Below are 17,953 nucleotides of genomic sequence, written 5' to 3'. Positions count from 1 at the left end.
GAGTGCATAGAGAAACTGGGTCAAGGCCCGCGAGAATGTAGATTGCGAGACCCCGCCCACTATGCCCACAGTTGTCTGGTATGACGCGGAAGCAAGATAATGTAATGAGCACAGCATTTTAACAAGCCCAGGGACTGCACGACCTCTGGCTGTGAAAAAATCTAAATCTCCCCTTATCTCCTGATAAAGAGCTAAGATTGCTGCTGAACTCAAACGATAGCGACTTACAATCTCCTCCTCACTCATCCCATCTAACAGGGTTCTCTCCCTGTACAGACGCGGACGAGGCACAACTTGTCTCCTCTGTCTTCTCCTCTGATCTCCTGACCCTCTCCCTGTCCCTCGGCCTGTCCCTCTCCCTGTCCCTGTCGTATCCGCGTCACTGTCCCTGTCACTGTCCCTCGGTGTGTCCCTCCCTTGCCCTATATGATTGTCTTCATCATCAAGCATGTCATAGAAAAGAATGTTCCTCCGTCTCCTAAACAATCTCAACATTTTGAAATGAGTAGCTGTGAATGAGCAGGTAATGGGCGTCCTTTAAATAGGTATAATGATGTCAGGTGACATAGTAAAATGCAAGGTTTTACATGAACATAATAAAGTACTTGTGTGGCAAGCTGTGTGCAGTTGTTGTGTGTATTCTGCAGGGAATGATGATATTTGCCAATGATGTGACGTGATGCTTTGTAGAAACATTGCTTGCAAATAAATAGTTGCATGTGCAATGCATGTAAAACTTGTGAACGCAAGAGTCAGTCATGTAATGAGACAAAAAGGCTGAGATTGATGTGGGAAAAGTTTTGTGTAACATGTGTAATTAGCCATGTTATTGTGACATGTTGCCAACAATGAATAGTCGTGTGCATATGCATGCATTTCTGTAAGGAGGATAGTTGGTATAGAATGAGTTAACAAGGTGTCCCAATGCTGAATTACTGTACATGTGTGTATAAGTTAGGTTGAAGTGCTTGTAATGCAACGGTTATAATGTAAATATGCAATGTGATTGCGCGTCCAATAAGTGACGTCATGAAAATAGGGAGGACCAAACGTAGATGTAAACATGAGAATTTAGATGTACATGAACGTTTAAAGATGCGTGACACATTACAAGCATTGTGTAATGTAAAGGAACATGAATATACGGTGTATGTATGACATGTGTGACATGTGTAACATCATGTAAACAATTGTCGATCAATTCAGTAAAATGTGTGCTATGATGTGAGGTTCTCCTTTAAGAGTTGAGTATAGTATTTTCCCTTGCCACATCATCACATGATGAGTAATGTGACCCGCAAATGCTGCAAACATGTAAAAGTATAATGTTATGCAAATAATACACGTCAGCTGTGACACAATGCAGGGAATGCCCCCACACTGTAATGCAAATCCCCTTTGTATTGTGAGCAATGAAACGTAAACAGTACTATACTGTTATACGTCCCCGCTCCATTGACTCCATTGATGTACAGAAGATTTTTTTTTTCTAAGTGCCGTTCCGGCAGCCTTAGCGATTGTTCTCCCGTCCAAACTGCCAACTTTAGTTGGCGGGAGAAATCGGCCATAACATCTCAATTTCGTAGTGCCGATCAGCCCCGATAAGCTGTTTTTTTTTGTTGAATCCAGCCGATTTAAAAAAGTGGCGATCAGTGGCGAAAACAGGCTTATCGGCAGCCGACTGGCCATAACAAAATAATCGGCTCCGAAACCTGGCGAAATCAAGCACTTATCGGCGCTTACTGAATCTCAAACCCAATTTTGGCTATAAAATGGTGATAATTCCCTTATCAACGCTTACTGCATGAGGCCCTTTGTCCCAAACATTTTACACTTTACTGCCATTGTTGGCAACAATCAAAAAGTGAAAGCAATTATTTTAACTGTTTCATGTTATCTGCATACGCACTGTATGTATATTGTGTGTAATGTACAATTTGGATATCTGCTGATTGTAGGAATATGACCAGTTCACCATTGCTGAATTTTTACAGGCTGTTTTTTTCTAACACATGTAGAAGAGTATAGCAATGAAACCATAGAGAATGATGGGCGTCAACATAATCTTTATTCAAAATTAGGAAGAGGCACTTGTGTTGCCTCAATTGGTTCTCAAATTCTCTCAATTTATCCTCGCATGTTTCTTTCTCATATTTTATTTGGAAAAAGGAAACCTTGTCTGTTAGTTTGTACGAAGTTTTTCTTTCCATGGTCATGCCCTCTATCTCTTGGGTCGTGTCTCCCCCGTTTGTCTGCTCGCTTCTGCACATGTCTCCCCCCCCCCATGCTTTTTTTTTTGTTCCTTGCCTTTAGCGGAAATGTCAGCCTCATGTATGGTTAAGGTGTTTCTATCTTATTTTCGCCATGGCTCTGCTCAATTAGTTGGCAAATCATGTGCCTCAGAATACAGTTCAATGAAGTGTCTGCATTCCCCAGAGATAAATTAGAGAAGGGCAAAGTAATGCTCATCATCCTCCTCCACAGATCAACCATCTTTAATATAGTTTCTCTGAGAAGGGAAGGCGTGACAGAGGCGGAGGAAGGAGATTGATGGAAAAAAGGGGTTTAATCAGAGCAGAGTCAAAATAATCCAGGGTTCATTCGTGGCAGGCAGCAGTATAAGTTAAGGCAGGTGTGCGCAAACTGGGAGCACAAGATTCTCTGCAGGAGGCATAGGGGTCACAGAGGCCCCACGCTCTTCCCGAAAGCATCTCAATTAAATGCTGGGGATGCGGCGAAGGCCTCTGTAACTTTCTCTTACATTGGCTCAGACAGCTTCTGATGTCGCGTCGCTATGGCAATGCGGCGTCAAATGCCACCACGGGTCACGTGATGGTGCGTTGCAATGGCAACGTGACGTCAGAATGCTGGAGCCAAAGATGAGGGAATGGGGGCGCAGGGAAAAAAGAATGCAAGGGTAAGGCAATATAGTTTGAGAGGTTAGATAAAAGCAAGGTCCAGTATAATCGAAGGTCATTCACAGGTAATGCAAAAATACTGTACTTGGCTTGAGATGCAGTGGTAACAGGAGCGTCAGCTGTTCAAGAAAAGGGTTGCAAAGCAAGAAGTGCACTTCCTGAGCTTAAATAGGTTACAACCAGGAAGTGGGGAGTCCAACATCGCAGGGCATCTGGGAGTTGTAGTTTTATCTGCATATTATCTGCATCTCCAGCCTGGTGACCTTTTACAACATTGCATCTTCAATACGTTTCCACAAGGACAGGTTTTTCTTATGTTACAAATCCTTATCCACCGGCCGACAAACAGATCTGACCGTTTTAATTTTATTAGTTTAGAAGCAAACCTGAGGACCTTCATCAGGCACATTTATTATCTTCTAGCTCCTCCTGGTCTACTTAAGGTGTGAAAAAAGAATTTGAGCAGATCTGTCAAAATATGTGGTTTCCATACCCATACTGTATAACCATGCAACCTGGTTTCTAGTCCTTTAACAACTTTTCGTTTGAATGGCTTCTACTCATACTTGGTTCTCAGTAAGGGCACGTTCTTTTATGCACCATTGGGTGAAAAGTTTTAAATCCTCTCTGTGTACATATCCCCAGGCATCCACAAAGTACAAGAGGGAAGCATGTTTCTGAGAGAGGTAGTATGCTCTGAAGCTGGAGGGAGTGGCTTGCTGAGGGAAAATGTGAGGCAGTATTACATCATGGAAAGGATGATGGATTTGTCGAATTTGTGTAAAAAGTCAGACTATATTTAATCTTTGACTTTCTTTTGTGTTTAGAATACAGTTATGTCAATTTCAAGCCGTTGTTCATTACCTAACTATTGCTATTGCAACAATCTACCACCCTTTCTGTGAAGTATTACTTTTTTCACATTTTTCCGTGGCCTGCCATCCTCCTTCATAGCATGACCTTGTTCCAAGCTTAGAGGTCAGGTGGCTCGGTACAAGAAGGAGCACAAGAAGGTCCAGAAACTGAGGCAAGCAGCTGCGGCCCTAACAAAGAAATTCACAGTGCTCCACAATATAATGAAGGATACATGGAAGCAAGCTCAGAGAAAGCACAGGGAAGAGATAAAGACCCTGAGAGGAGAATTGCAGGTGCCTCCACTCCAAGAAAAGGTATTGACCCTGCCCAAGTGTCGGTATCCCACAGCAACTAATACCCATGAAGATAAGGGGACACCGCTCATCTGCAAAACGAGATTGCAAAGTTTGAACAGTCTGAGCAAGCACTAGCTAAACCTTCAGCTGCCCAACAGGCAACAAATAAAGGTATGAGTGCAGAATCAAAGCCAGAAGAATCCTTATCTGATGAAGGTGAAAAGATACACCGTTCTCTGGAAATGGATGTGGAATCGCAACTCAATACCAAAGAAGCTTAACTGGAAACTGCATTGAGTGGAAAAAGAAGTGCAGAAGGACAGCTTCAACAGCTGAAAACTCAAATAGCTATTCTTGAATGCTCTTTAAGTAGTAACATGAAATGGCACGAGGTTAAGATAGTAGAAATAGATTCCGAACATCAGACAGAATTCAGGAGTGAGCTGACAGAGGCTTTGCAAGACCTGAGCAAGTGTTATAAGGAATGGACATTTAGTGCTAAAATGGAGTCCATGGAAAAGATGGCAAGAGAAAGCTATTTGCGTAAATGCTCTGCGACAATCGCCATACTCTCTGCCTACAAAGAGAGGATCGCCCGACGCTGGGTTTATCTTATGACCACGTGGTCAAATAGAAAGACTGTATTTGGAAAAAGTCCTCCTCGAGTGATTGAGGAGTGCTGATCTTAAGCACCATCTGGAGGAGACACTAATAACCTGGATGGAGAAAGGGCTCCAATCCCAATGGAACTGAGTGTTTTCGTACTCCATCCACTCTCACTCGAGCCGCAGAGATATCTCGATGAGAGTGGAAGGATGGGCCTTGGCTGTGGTAAGCCCGAGCTTCGCACAAACAGGGGAGGTACAGTATGTAACAGAGACTTATCACTGTTGAGAAAAACTGTCTCTAAATCCAGCAGTGGGTTGGTTAATTGCACAGGCAATCAACCAGACTCCAACTAGCTGATTAAGACTGTGTTTGAAAAAGCCTGTTCTGAGAAACAGGAAGATTTCCTTAGCCCAAAACTAGGGCTGACCAGAGGAACAGATGTCTTGAGCTGCAGAAGGACTGTATGCTGATACCAAGACACGGGGACCAGACCTCTATACCTGGACACAGACATTGCCATAGCACACAAGGGTGCTCATCCAGGAGAGCAGATAGGCCTTCCCCTACAGCTACAACAAACAGATAAGAGACTTTCTTCTTGAACTGTTGTATAGCTATATGTATATATGTTTGGGGGTGGTAACTAGCTTAGCTACCCACCCAGTTAGTAAGGGACGGAGTAAAGGTGTAGATATTCTCCAAAGCGGTGTAGGCCTTTATTTTGTTTATTTTTAGTGTTTTTGCCGTGTTAAAGGAACAGGCGCAATAAATTAGATAGCCACTTTGGATGATGACTACTAGTGGCATGTATTTGGCTATTGTATCCATATGTTAAAAAGGTATCAGTTAATAGCTACATACATGCCACTAGTATCATCTAAAGTGGCTATCTAATATTCCTTATAGCCAGTTAAGTAGGATACAACGAAATTGTCCCACTGAACTGGACTTTGTAGCTCAGTCTGAATTGCTCAAAGAGATGTTCCTCTCCAAAGGGTATGATTGTGCCTTGGTTGAGGAGTCCTTTCTTAGAGCTGCTGGGTCAGATCGTAAGGGTCCTCTTCTGGCCTCCAAAATTTCCACAAAATACAGTGAGTCCTCTCATTTCACGGAGGCTATATTTAAGAGACATTGGTCTGTCCTTTTAGTTGATAATTTGGAATCCAAGCCCACTATTATTTATAGAAAATCTAATAGTGTTAAGAAAGCTTTGGCTCCCACTAAAATCTGTACTGAATCTCAACCATTTTTGAGACCATCAGGGAATTGTGGTAGAGGTATGTGCATCACATGCACCTTTGAGTTGCAGGAAATAATTTTTCTCCTCTGTTCCAGGCAGTCTTCCCTTTAAAGTGAAGCGTTTTGTCAACTGCCTTACTACATGTGGTGTATCTTGACCTGTGGCTGCGGCCTTCATTATGGTGGCAGGACCACTAGGCCATTAAGCACCCGTTTTTTGGAACATAGGAGGAATATTATCAACGGGGTTGTTAACCACTATGTTTCCAAACATTTCCTGATGGTTCACAATAAGTCTCCTGATAGTTTACGGATTATGGGTTTGGAGGTTATTCCTCCTTCTGTACTAGCTGGTGACCGGTTCAAACTCCTCTCTAGAACGGAGAGCTTCTGGATATTCAAACTCAATTGTTTGGTTCCTTTTGGTTTGAATGAGAACCTTGACATCAGTATAGATGCCGGGCTCTCTATTCCTTTAGCTTTCCTCCTTTTATATACTTTTAGTATCATTGTTTTTTTTAGTTTCATATAGCTGATTTAGTTTTTTAGTGTAAGCATTCATTTCATTCATCTTATATACTTATGTTAATTTTATTCATTTTATAGTTTTTTTAGTTTAGCCTTTTTTAAGGCTTTTTAGTTTGCACATATTCACTGCATGTTGATTTTCTTTTGTATGTGTTTACATTTATGATTCCCCAAACTAGCCACTCATTTGTGGCAATTTCACCCTTTATATGTTGTAACATGTAATTATTTATTTTTTAAATGTTTTTTTCCCATTGCCTTGCTACTAATGGTTATTGTATCCATGTGTAGAAATTATACTGCTGACCAATCAAGATTGAGCACGTTTAGTATTTAAACTTTGTTTACTATGGACGTCATATCCCCTGACAAAGTCAGAAATTGCTGACGAAACGCGTAGGGTCTGACATCATTGCGATGTTCTTGCGGTGCTTTCGCGTTGCTCTGAGGGGCACTTGTACATTGAAGGACTTGTTCTGGTGTTTGTGGCTATACTAGCTGGAGGAGGGTTTGATCGGCTCCATTTCACCGCGCCTGGATCCATCTAGACTGCAACTGCTGTTGGTGCTGGCATTTGAGTACTCTTGCAGCCTTCGGCGGCATGTCTGCAGGCTTGCTGTTATAGTGAGTTTATATTGGAGGTCCCCTCTATCCATTTTGGTCACTGATCCATCACCACACACCCAAAAAACCTTTATGTGAATCCTTCATTTTTAAGTCTTGTAAGTGTGAATTGTCTACCACACATCTATTTAAATAAATGAATAATCTTCTATATCACTGAAAATAATGCACTAGGGGTGTGTGCTTTTTCTTTCCTTTTCTACACAGTTGTCTTTGGGGAGTGATTTTCCCTTGGATGTAGCAGCCCCCCACCATTTGATCTGGCTTCTACAACATCATACGTGTGGACAGATTCCACTTGATTTATGTCTCCTGGACTTTTATTAATTCCTGGTATTTTACTTTATTTAGAGTGTTTTAATAGGTGCACGTATATCTGTGTGTTAGCGCTGTTTTCTGTGTTTTCTGTGATATATATATATACAGCTAAACCCCGTTATAACGCGCCTCGCTATACCGCGATTCGGTTATAACGCGGTTTTCCCGTGGCTCCCGTTTAAAAAAAAAAAAAAACCACACTGCTCATTGCTCACACTGCACACACACTGCTCATTGCACACACTGACACACTGCACACACACTGCACACACACTGCACACACACTGCTCATTGCTCACACTGCACACACTGCGCACACTGCGCGCACACTGCACACACACTGCTCATTGCTCACACACTGCACACACTGACACACACTGCACACTGCACACTGCACACACACTGCTCATTGCTCACACTGCACACACTGACACACTGCTCATTGCTCACACTGCACACACTGACACACTGCTCATTGCTCACACTGCACACACTGACACACTGCTCATTGCTCACACTGCACACACACTGCTCATTGCTCACACTGCACACACTGACACACTGCTCATTGCTCACACTGCACACTGCACACACTGCTCACACTGACACACACTGCACATTGCTCACACTGCACACTGCACACACACTGCTCATTGCTCACACTGCACACGTTGCTCATTGCTCACACTGCACACTGCACACACACTGCTCACACTGCCACACACTGCACACACTGCTCATTGCTCACACTGCTCACACTGACACACACTGCTCACACTGACACACACTGCTCGTTGCTCACACTGCACACACTGCACACACACTGCTCACACTGACACACACTGCACACACTCACTGCACACAGCCCTCACAATACACTCACATGTCAGCAGCCCACCCCCCCCTCACATGTCAACAGCCCACCCCCCCCTCACATGTCAACAGCCCACCCCCCCCTCACATGTCAGCAGCCCACTCCCCCCCCCTCACATGTCAGCAGCCCCCCCCCCCCTCACATGTCAGCAGCCCACCCCCCCCCTCACATGTCAGCAGCCCACCCCCCCCTCACATGTCAGCAGCCCACCCCCCCCTCACATGTCAGCAGCCCACCCCCCCCCTCACATGTCAGCAGCCCACCCCCCCCTCACATGTCAGCAGCCCACCCCCCCCTCACATGTCAGCAGCGCACCCCCCCCCTCACATGTCAGCAGCCCACCCCCCACACATGTCAGCAGCCCCCCCCCCCCTCACATGTCAACAGCCCACCCCCCCCTCACATGTCAGCAGAACTCACATGTCAGCAGCCCAACCTCCCCCCCCCCCTCCCTCTTGCAGCAGCAGCAGCAGCAGCAGCAGCAGCAGCAGCAGATCTGGCTGGGAGGACACAGACACACGTTGCCACGCACCGCAAAACCAGGAGGCTGGGAGGAAGAGGGAGGGGGGCTGAGAGGGAGGGGGGCTGGGAGGGAGAGGGAGGGGGGCAGGTCTCTGTTTTGGGGTCACCCCTGTGCCCTGGCTGGGAGTGAGGGGGGCAGGTCTCTATGGGGGATCCCCCCTCCCTGTGAGGGGCAGATGAGGCTGGACAGAGGCAGCCCCGTCCACTCCCAGAATGCTTTGCTTCTAGCAGCATCTGGCTCCGGTCCCAGCTTTCCTCTTGGGGGCTCCGTCTCCATTTTGCAGCCTCTGCAGCGTTGTACTTGTGACCGTGAGTACAACGTGCGGCTGACATGTAACCCACCCTCCTGCACCCAGAGAGGGGCACTGCCCTGCGGGGGCATACCTCAGGGGGGGGGAGGGGGTGGGGGGGGAGTTGAGAGGGAGGGAGGTTGCTGAGAGGGAGAAGGAGGAGGGATGAATCGCCGCCATTTTTTTAAAACTTTTTTTTTATTTATTTATTTAATTAACTCCCTCCCTCCCGATCAGGCGCGCGGCGGCCATTTTTAAAAAAAAAATTAGCGCGACCCCGTTACTAACGCGGTGGTCTCGGGGTGGACCCCGAGGACCGCGTTATAACGGGGTTTAGCTGTATATATATATATATTGTGACAAACGGCTTACTCCGGGGCTCCGTCGTTTGTCCGGGACTGTTTAGAACACGGTCTTTTAGGGTAGGTTAAATGATGAGGCGTCACGTACTGTTCCTTTAAACAGGCTATGCCTGGTTTATTCAGTCCCAGGCACTGAGACTGCCACAGTGCATACAACAGAAAACAGATCAAAACAAAAGCTGCTCACCTGAGCGATAACTTAACTTAGATATCCCTGACTCAGGGTTGGAAGTGGCTTTTCCACTTCCAACATCAAAACACGGTACTTTTGCAGTCTTACACAAATGAACAGAAAGATTGAACCTGTTTGGGGAAGAGGCTTCTCCCCTCTGTAGTTCAGCAGCCTTCCAGCCTCCTGGCTCTTGTGGGGAGCCCAGAGCAAACAGGAAATCAGTCTTTCATACCTGATTCCTAATTAGCATGACAGGTGACAGAAATCAGGCAGCAGACAAACTCTGGTCTGGATCTCTCATCCCTCAGTTCCAGCGCTTGCCAAACTGTGGGATGGAGTGTATGTATTATAAGGCTGCACTCCCAGGCCAAACAGGATAGAAACTGTCTAGTATCCTGGGAGCCCTATATACGGAATTTATTACCATCCCCTGGTTTCTGTCACATATCCTCCCCCCCAGCTCAGACCTCGAGGGATGAGCGACCATGGATATTAGGGAGTGCATCCTTGACAACCCGTCAGCATTGCCATGTTTGTGCCCTGACCTGTGTTCCACAGAAAATTTAAAGGGTTGTAGGCTTAGGAACCACCTGGTCACTCTAGCATTCTTTTCCCTGTTTTGACACATCCAGGTAAGGGGTGCATGATCTGTGACCAACCGGAATTTTCTCCCCAACAGGTAGTATTTGAGCGTCTCTACAGCCCACTTTATTGCGAGACACTCTTTCTCTACTATGGAGTAATTTTTCTCCTGGGGATTTAGTTTCCTACTTAAATAAAGGATGGGGTGCTCCTCACCTTGAGACTCCTGGGAGAGTACCGCCCCCAGCCCTACCTCAGATGCGTCGGTTTGGACTACGAACTCTTTGGAGAAGTCAGGTGTGACCAACACTGGTTGGGCACAGAGAGCTTCTTTCAGGCTTCTAAAGGCCTGTTCGGTTTCGGGGGACCACTTTACCATTAGCGGTCCTCTTGCTTTTGTGAGGTCAGTTAGTGGGGTTGCCTTAGTTGCAAAATTGGGAATAAACCTTCTATAGTACCCAATTAACCCCAAAAAGGTCCTTACTTGTTTTTTTGTAACTGGCCTTGGCCAATTTTGTATCGCCTCCACTTTGAGTGTTTGGGGTTTGAGTAAACCTCTGCCAATAGAATATCCCAGATACTTGGCCTCCTCCAGACCAATAGTGCATTTAGCGGGGTTAGCAGTTAGTCCAGCAGACCGGACTGCGTCAAGCACAGCTTGGACCTTTGGAAGGTGGGATTGCCAATCTTCACTATGGATTACCACATCATCCAGGTAGGCGGCAGCATACCGAGCATGTGGTTTTAAAATTGTATCCATCATTCTTTGGAATGTGGCGGGAGCTCCATGTAAGCCAAAAGGCAACACCTTATACTGAAAGAGGCCGTCTGGGGTTGAGAAGGCTGTCTTTTCTTTTGCCCTTTCTGTGAGGGGAACCTGCCAGTACCCTTTTGTTAGGTCTAGGGTTGTGAGATATCGGGCTTTGCCCAGTCTCTCTACAAGTTCATCTACCCTGGGCATAGGATAAGTATCAAATTTTGACACCGCGTTTAGTTTCCGGTAGTCATTACAAAACCTTGTTGTACCATCTGGCTTTGGGACTAAGACTATAGGGCTGTTCCACCCACTTTGGGATTCCTCAATTACACCTAGTTTTAGCATTTTTTTAACCTCTAAACTTATAGCCTTTCTTTTGGCCTCTGGGATTCGGTACGGTTTAAGGTTAACTCGGACCCCCGGTTCAGAGACTAGGTCATGTTCAATTACGCTAGTTCTACCTGGCCGGATAGAGAAGATTTCTTTGTTTCTTTTCACTAAATTCTGAACCTCTCGTTTCTGATGAACAGACAGGGTTTCAGCTATGCTAACCTCTGGGTCAGTTTCTTGATTCTCTGACGGACCTGGGGGTACTAGGGTTAACAAGACTTCTCTATCTTTCCAGGGCTTGAGTAGGTTTATATGGTAAATTTGCTCAGGTTTCCTCCTACCTGGCTGTCTTACCTTATAATTTACTTCTCCCACTCTTTCCAAGACCTCATATGGCCCATGCCATTTATCAAGGAATTTACTCTCCACGGTGGGAACCAGAACTAGTACCCTATCACCTGGAGAAAAAATTCTGACCCTAGCACCCTTATTATATGTATTCCTCTGTGCTTCTTGAGCTTTCTCCATGTGTTCCCTCACTATGGGTAGGACTGCAGCAATGCGGTCCTGCATCTGGGCAACATGCTCTATTACACTTCTGTAAGGGGTAACCTCGTGTTCCCAAGTCTCTTTGGCTATATCCAGTAAGCCCCTTGGGTGTCGGCCATACAATAGTTCAAACGGGGAGAAGCCAGTGGATGATTGGGGAACTTCAATAATGGCAAATAACAGGTACGGTAACAAACAATCCCAGTTTTTCCCATCTTTATCAACCGCCCGCCGTAACATGCTCTTTAAGGTTTTATTGAACCTTTCCACTAAACCATCTGTTTGTGGATGATAGACTGAGGTTCTGAGATGCTTGATTTTTAGGAGTTTACATAGCTCTTTCGTTACTTGGGACATAAATGGTGTTCCCTGGTCAGATAGAATCTCTTTAGGAATCCCGACCCGGGAAAACAGAACTACTAACTCTTTTGCTATGTTTTTAGCTGAGGTGCTACGTAGGGGAACTGCCTCCGGATATCGGGTGGCATAATCTAATATTACCAATATATGCTGATGTCCCCTAGCAGACTTTATTAGGGGTCCTACTAGATCCATAGCAATCCGGTCAAATGGTACCTCTATTATGGGAAGGGGTACCAATGGGCTGCGGTACGCCTTGAACGGGGCGGTGATCTGACATTCTGGGCATGAGGAACAATAATTCGTAATTTCTGCCAGAACCCCAGGCCAATAGAAGCTACGGAGAACCTTTTCTTTTGTCTTTTCCACCCCTAGGTGTCCCCCCAATGGATGACTATGTGCGAGGTGTAATACTACGTTACGGAATGTCCGTGGTACCAACAATTGTTTAGTTGTAACTGATTTCCTTTTATCAACCCGATATACTAGGTCGTTCTCTACCTCGAAGTAGGGGTAAGCAAGTGACCTATCTGGTTGGCCAGGAGTACTATTCTGGTCCCGTATATTTCCCCTTGCTACCGCTAATGTGGGGTCCTCCCACTGGGCCTTCTTAAAACTCCCAGGACTGACCTCTATGTCAGCGAGGGTCTTATCCGGTTCTGGGGTGGTAAGTGTCTGCTCAACATCTTGATTTGGGGTATTCCCTACCAAAGTAGTGATGGGGAAGGGAATTTTACAGCACTCCTCCTTTTCCCCCTTCTTATTTGGGCCCTCGTCAACCTCCATTTCTGAAAAAGGGAAAGGATTTGTTTCTTCTAATACTTCATTATGGTCCGCTATTGAAATCTGGGCGCTATTCTGAGCGGGGGACCACATTTTTAGAAAATGGGGAAAGTCGGTCCCTATTAACACATCATGTGCCAGTTTGGGTACAATACCCACCTTGAAATCTAAAGAACCAAACTCTGTTTCAAAAAAAACATCAACAGTGGAATATTCATGATTATCCCCATGTATACAACAAATTGCCACTCTTTGTGAACTGTTTCCCTGTTTCTTCTTAATGGGCAAGAGGTATTCGGACACTAGTGTGACCATGCTCCCAGAGTCAAGAAGTGCCCGAACCCTCTTACCATTAACCTTTACAAATGCCCACAGATGGTTATTCAAGGGGTCCTCTGGGCTAGGGCCCATACATTGGGACAACAGCGAATAAGGTTCCACGCTGTTGCATTGCATGGGCTCATCATTTAGTGGGCAGATTTTTGCTGTGTGGCCCCTCTCATGACAATTTACACATTTAGGTACATAGTCTGTGTCCCACTTAGAGCCTTTTCCCGGCTCCCCATGTTGGCTATTGCCCTTAGTGTGCGAACCACTGTTGCTGGTGCTGCGTGAAGGTGGTCGCCGCTCTTCAGCGCCCCTTAACCCCGGTACCCTTTTACCGTCTCTGGAAGAGTCCTGGAACCTCGGGTAGTGGGGTTGCTCCACGACTGTGGGTTGCGGGTGCTCTTCTGCTGCATTGTACCTTTCTACGAGGGCCACAAGCTCATCCGCATTGTGGGGGTCACTCCGACTGACCCAACGGCGTAAGGCAGAGGGAAGTTTCCTCAAGAACTGGTCCATGACCAACCGTTCCACGATGTGGCTGGCTGAGTTGATCTCGGGTTGTAGCCACTTCCGGGCGAGGTGGATGAGGTCATACATCTGGCTTCGGGTGGCTTTATCCATCGTGAAGGACCATGCGTGAAACCTTTGGGCGCGAACAGCCGTGGTTACGCCGAGGCGGGCGAGGATCTCGAACTTCAATTTTGCATAGACGTTAGCTTCGGCTGGCTCTAGATCAAAGTAAGCCTTCTGGGGTTCGCCGCTTAGGAAGGGTGCGATTAGACCAGCCCACTCAGCTTCTGGCCATCCCTCTCTCTGTGCCGTGCGTTCAAACGTGAGAAGATAGGCTTCCACATCATCCGAGGGTCCCATCTTCTGAAGGTAGTGGCTTGCCCTGGTCATTTTCGGTACTGGGGCTGCCGCTGCCAGTGGAAGGTTACTGATAGTCCCCCTCAGGATCTCGAGTTCCTGCTGTAAGCCCTGAGCGAACCGCTGTTGCTCCTATCTCAGCAAGCGGTTTGTCTCTTGCTGGTTTGCATTCGCGTTTTGCAGGGCTTCATTCGTCTGTTGCTGGTTTGCATTCGCCTGTTGCTGGTTGGCATTCGCCTGTTGCTGGTTGGCATTAATCTCTTGCTGGGCTATTAGCAGCTGTTGATGGGCTGCATTTGTCTGCTGCTGGTTTGCATTAGTTTCTTGCTGGGCTATTAACAGCTGTTGCTGGGTTTCATTCGCGTCTTTCTGGGCAGCGACATTGCGTACCAGCGCACCCACCACGTCTTCCATCTTGTTTGCAGAGGATGAAAAAACTTTTTTTTTTTTTTTTTTTCAAAGTTCTTCAACCCGCAGACCCCCTAGTGTTCTGCCCGCATTCTCCACCATATGTGACAAACGGCTTACTCCGGGGCTCCGTCGTTTGTCCGGGACTGTTTAGAACACGGTCTTTTAGGGTAGGTTAAATGATGAGGCGTCACGTACTGTTCCTTTAAACAGGCTATGCCTGGTTTATTCAGTCCCAGGCACTGAGACTGCCACAGTGCATACAACAGAAAACAGATCAAAACAAAAGCTGCTCACCTGAGCGATAACTTAACTTAGATATCCCTGACTCAGGGTTGGAAGTGGCTTTTCCACTTCCAACATCAAAACACGGTACTTTTGCAGTCTTACACAAATGAACAGAAAGATTGAACCTGTTTGGGGAAGAGGCTTCTCCCCTCTGTAGTTCAGCAGCCTTCCAGCCTCCTGGCTCTTGTGGGGAGCCCAGAGCAAACAGGAAATCAGTCTTTCATACCTGATTCCTAATTAGCATGACAGGTGACAGAAATCAGGCAGCAGACAAACTCTGGTCTGGATCTCTCATCCCTCAGTTCCAGCGCTTGCCAAACTGTGGGATGGAGTGTATGTATTATAAGGCTGCACTCCCAGGCCAAACAGGATAGAAACTGTCTAGTATCCTGGGAGCCCTATATACGGAATTTATTACCATCCCCTGGTTTCTGTCACAATATATATATATATATATATATATATATATATATATATATATATAAAAATAGACAGATGGCACACACATAAACTGGAAATAGGTGCTTGTCCCATACAGGTAATGTATAGAGCACTCCCTTGAGAAAAGGTCCTGTGCCAAGGACCGGAACGTCGGGTTTATGTGCCAGTTTTTCTACTGAATACACGCTTTTTTTGTACCTCCTGAGTGTGCTGTCTCCTTCTTGCCTTGTGATCTTGGGATCCTGGATTTACTCGGTAAAGAACATATATATATATATATATATATATATATATATATATATATATATATATATATATATATATATATACTAGCTGAGAGACCCGGCGTTGCCCGGGATGTAAATGCGTAATAGGTAGTATTATTTATAAATCGTGGAACAATAGGTGACTGTTTGTTGTAAAGGTTGGATAATAATATTGAAAAGAAAGATGGAAGAAAATGTAATACGATGTTGTATAAAAATGGTTTATTGTAACCACACCACAGTACAATGTATATTTTGGTGCCATAAGTGATGTAAAAATCTGAGTCGTGTGTCCTGCTAGGGTGTGAGGCGGCGGGTGGCGCGTGGGTTGTGAGTGCTGTCTGTGAGTGGGGGTCCTGCTAGGGTGTGAGGCGGCGGGTGGCGCGTGGGTTGTGAGTGCTGTCTGTGAGTGGGGGTCCTGCAAGGGTGTGAGGCGGCGGGTGGCGCGTGGGTTGTGAGTGCTGTCTGTGAGTGGGGGTCCTGCTAGGGTGTGAGGCGGTGGGTCAGTGATGTCGGGGGGTAGGGGCGGGAGGCAGCAGGTGTGTGTGGCGGCAGGTATGTGTCGAGTGTGGCGGGTGTCTGTTGAGTGCGTGCAGCGGCTGTGAGGCGGTGGGTGAAAGGCAGAGGCGGCCGGAGTAAGGGCGGGTGAAAGGCAGAGGCGGGGGTGGGGAGGCGGTAAGGCGGGCATGAAGGCGAAGGGCGGCGGAAAGGGGAGGAGGGGGTGGAGGAGGGGGGCAAGGGGTGGAGGAGGGGGGAAGGGTTAGAGGAGGAGGGGGGAAGGGTTAGAGGAGGAGGGGGGAAGGGTTAGAGGAGGGGGGGGAAGGGTTAGAGGAGGGGGGGGAAGGGTTAGAGGAGGGGGGGGAAGGGTTAGAGGAGGGGGGGAAGGGTTAGAGGAGGGGGGGAAGGGTTAGAGGAGGGGGGGAAGGGTTAGAGGGGGGGGGGGGAGGGAAGGGGGGGAAGGGTTAGAGGAGGGGGGGAAGGGTTAGAGGAGGGGGGGGAAGGGTTTGAGGAGGGGGTTGAAGTGTGGGAGGGGGTGGGAGGGGAAAGGGTAAAAAGAGGTGGAGGGGGGGGTGGAAAGGGGAGCGGAGGGGGGGTGAAGGGGAGCGGGGGGGGAAGGGGAGCGGGGGGGGAAGGGGAGCGGGGGGGGGAAGGGGAGCGGGGGGGGGAGGGGAGAAGTGGTGGGAAGGGGGAGGAGGGGGGAGGTGGTGGAAAGGGGGAGAAGGGGGGAGGTGGTGGGAAGGGGGAGAAGGGGGGAGGTGGTGGGAAGGGGGGAGGTGGTGGGAAGGAGGAGGAGGGGGAAGGTGGTGGAAAGGGAGAGAAGGGGGGATGTGGTGGGAAGGGGGAGGAGGGGGAAGGTGGTGGGAAGGGGGAGGAGGGGGGAGGTGGTGGGAAGGGGGGGAAGGTGGTGGGAAGGGGGAGGAGGGGGGGAGGTGGTGGGAAGGGGGGAGGTGGTGGGAAGGGGGGGAGGTGGTGGAAAGGGGGGGGAGGGGTGAGGTGGTGAGAAGGGGGAGGAGGTGGCAAGGGGGAGGCGGAGGGAAGGCGGGGGGTGGGAGGCGGTGGGAAGGCAGGGGGTGGGAGGCGGTGGGAAGGGGGGGAGGGAGGCGGTGGGAAGGGGGGGGAGGCGGTGGGAAGGGGGGGTGGGAGGCGGTGGGAAGGGGGGGTGGGAGGCGGTGGGAAGGGGGGGTGGGAGGCGGTGTGAAGGGGGGGTGGGAGGCGGTGTGAAGGGGGGAGGCGGTGGGAAGGGGGGGAGGCTGTGGGCTTGGGGGGGAGGCGGTGGGAAGGGGGGGGAGGCGGTGGGGAAGGGGGGGGGGGGCGGTGGGAAGGGGGGGGAGGCGGTGGGAAGGGGGAGGGGAGGCGGTGGGAAGGGGGGGGGAGGCGGTGGGAAGGGGGGGGAGGCGGTGGGAAGGGGGGGGGGGGTGGGAAGGGGGGGTGGAGGGGAGGTGAAGGGGTGAAGGGGGGGGGGGTGGAGGGGAGGTGGAGGGGGGGTGGAGGGGAGGTGAAGGGGGGGGGAGTGGAAGGGAGGGGGGTGGAAGGGAGGTGAAGGGGGGGGTGGAAGGGAGGGGGGGTGGAGGGGGGGTGAAGGGGGGGTGGAGGGGGGGGAGGTAAATGGGGAGGTGAGGGGGGAGGTAAATGGGGAGGTGAAGGGGGGTGGAAGGGAGAAGTGGAGTGAGGGGAGGTGAAAGGGGGTGAGGGGAGGTGATGGGGGGTGAGGGGAGGTGATGGGGGGTGAGGGGTGGTGAAGGCCGCTCACTCACCCGTCCGGCAGGTCCCACGTGGATCTGAGGCGGGAGGCAGCGTGTTGTGGCCGCTCTCCCGCTGTGTCCCGGGCGCTCGCTCGCTCCCCCGCTGACTGTAGCGGCGCCGGGGGGGGGGGGTATCGGGGAGACA

At 48.8% G+C, this 17,953-nt stretch overlaps 1 protein-coding gene across 1 annotated transcript in view; it reads left to right on the top strand.

Annotated features, from left to right (window-relative positions):
• Window positions 1-17,953, top strand: part of APLF (aprataxin and PNKP like factor) — a 205,267-nt gene that overhangs the window by 81,893 nt on the left and 105,421 nt on the right. The window contains exons 9-10 of the mRNA XM_075594934.1: window positions 5,589-5,727; window positions 5,827-5,955. Coding sequence (XP_075451049.1) covers window positions 5,589-5,727; window positions 5,827-5,955 — 268 coding nt within the window. The remainder of the gene's footprint in view (window positions 1-5,588; window positions 5,728-5,826; window positions 5,956-17,953) is intronic.

Source organism: Ascaphus truei, chromosome 4, assembly GCF_040206685.1.
Source record: "Ascaphus truei isolate aAscTru1 chromosome 4, aAscTru1.hap1, whole genome shotgun sequence".
NCBI lineage: Eukaryota > Metazoa > Chordata > Amphibia > Anura > Ascaphidae > Ascaphus > Ascaphus truei.
The sequence above is the reverse complement of the archived record's forward strand: the minus strand, read 5'-3'. Positions and strand labels throughout refer to the sequence as shown.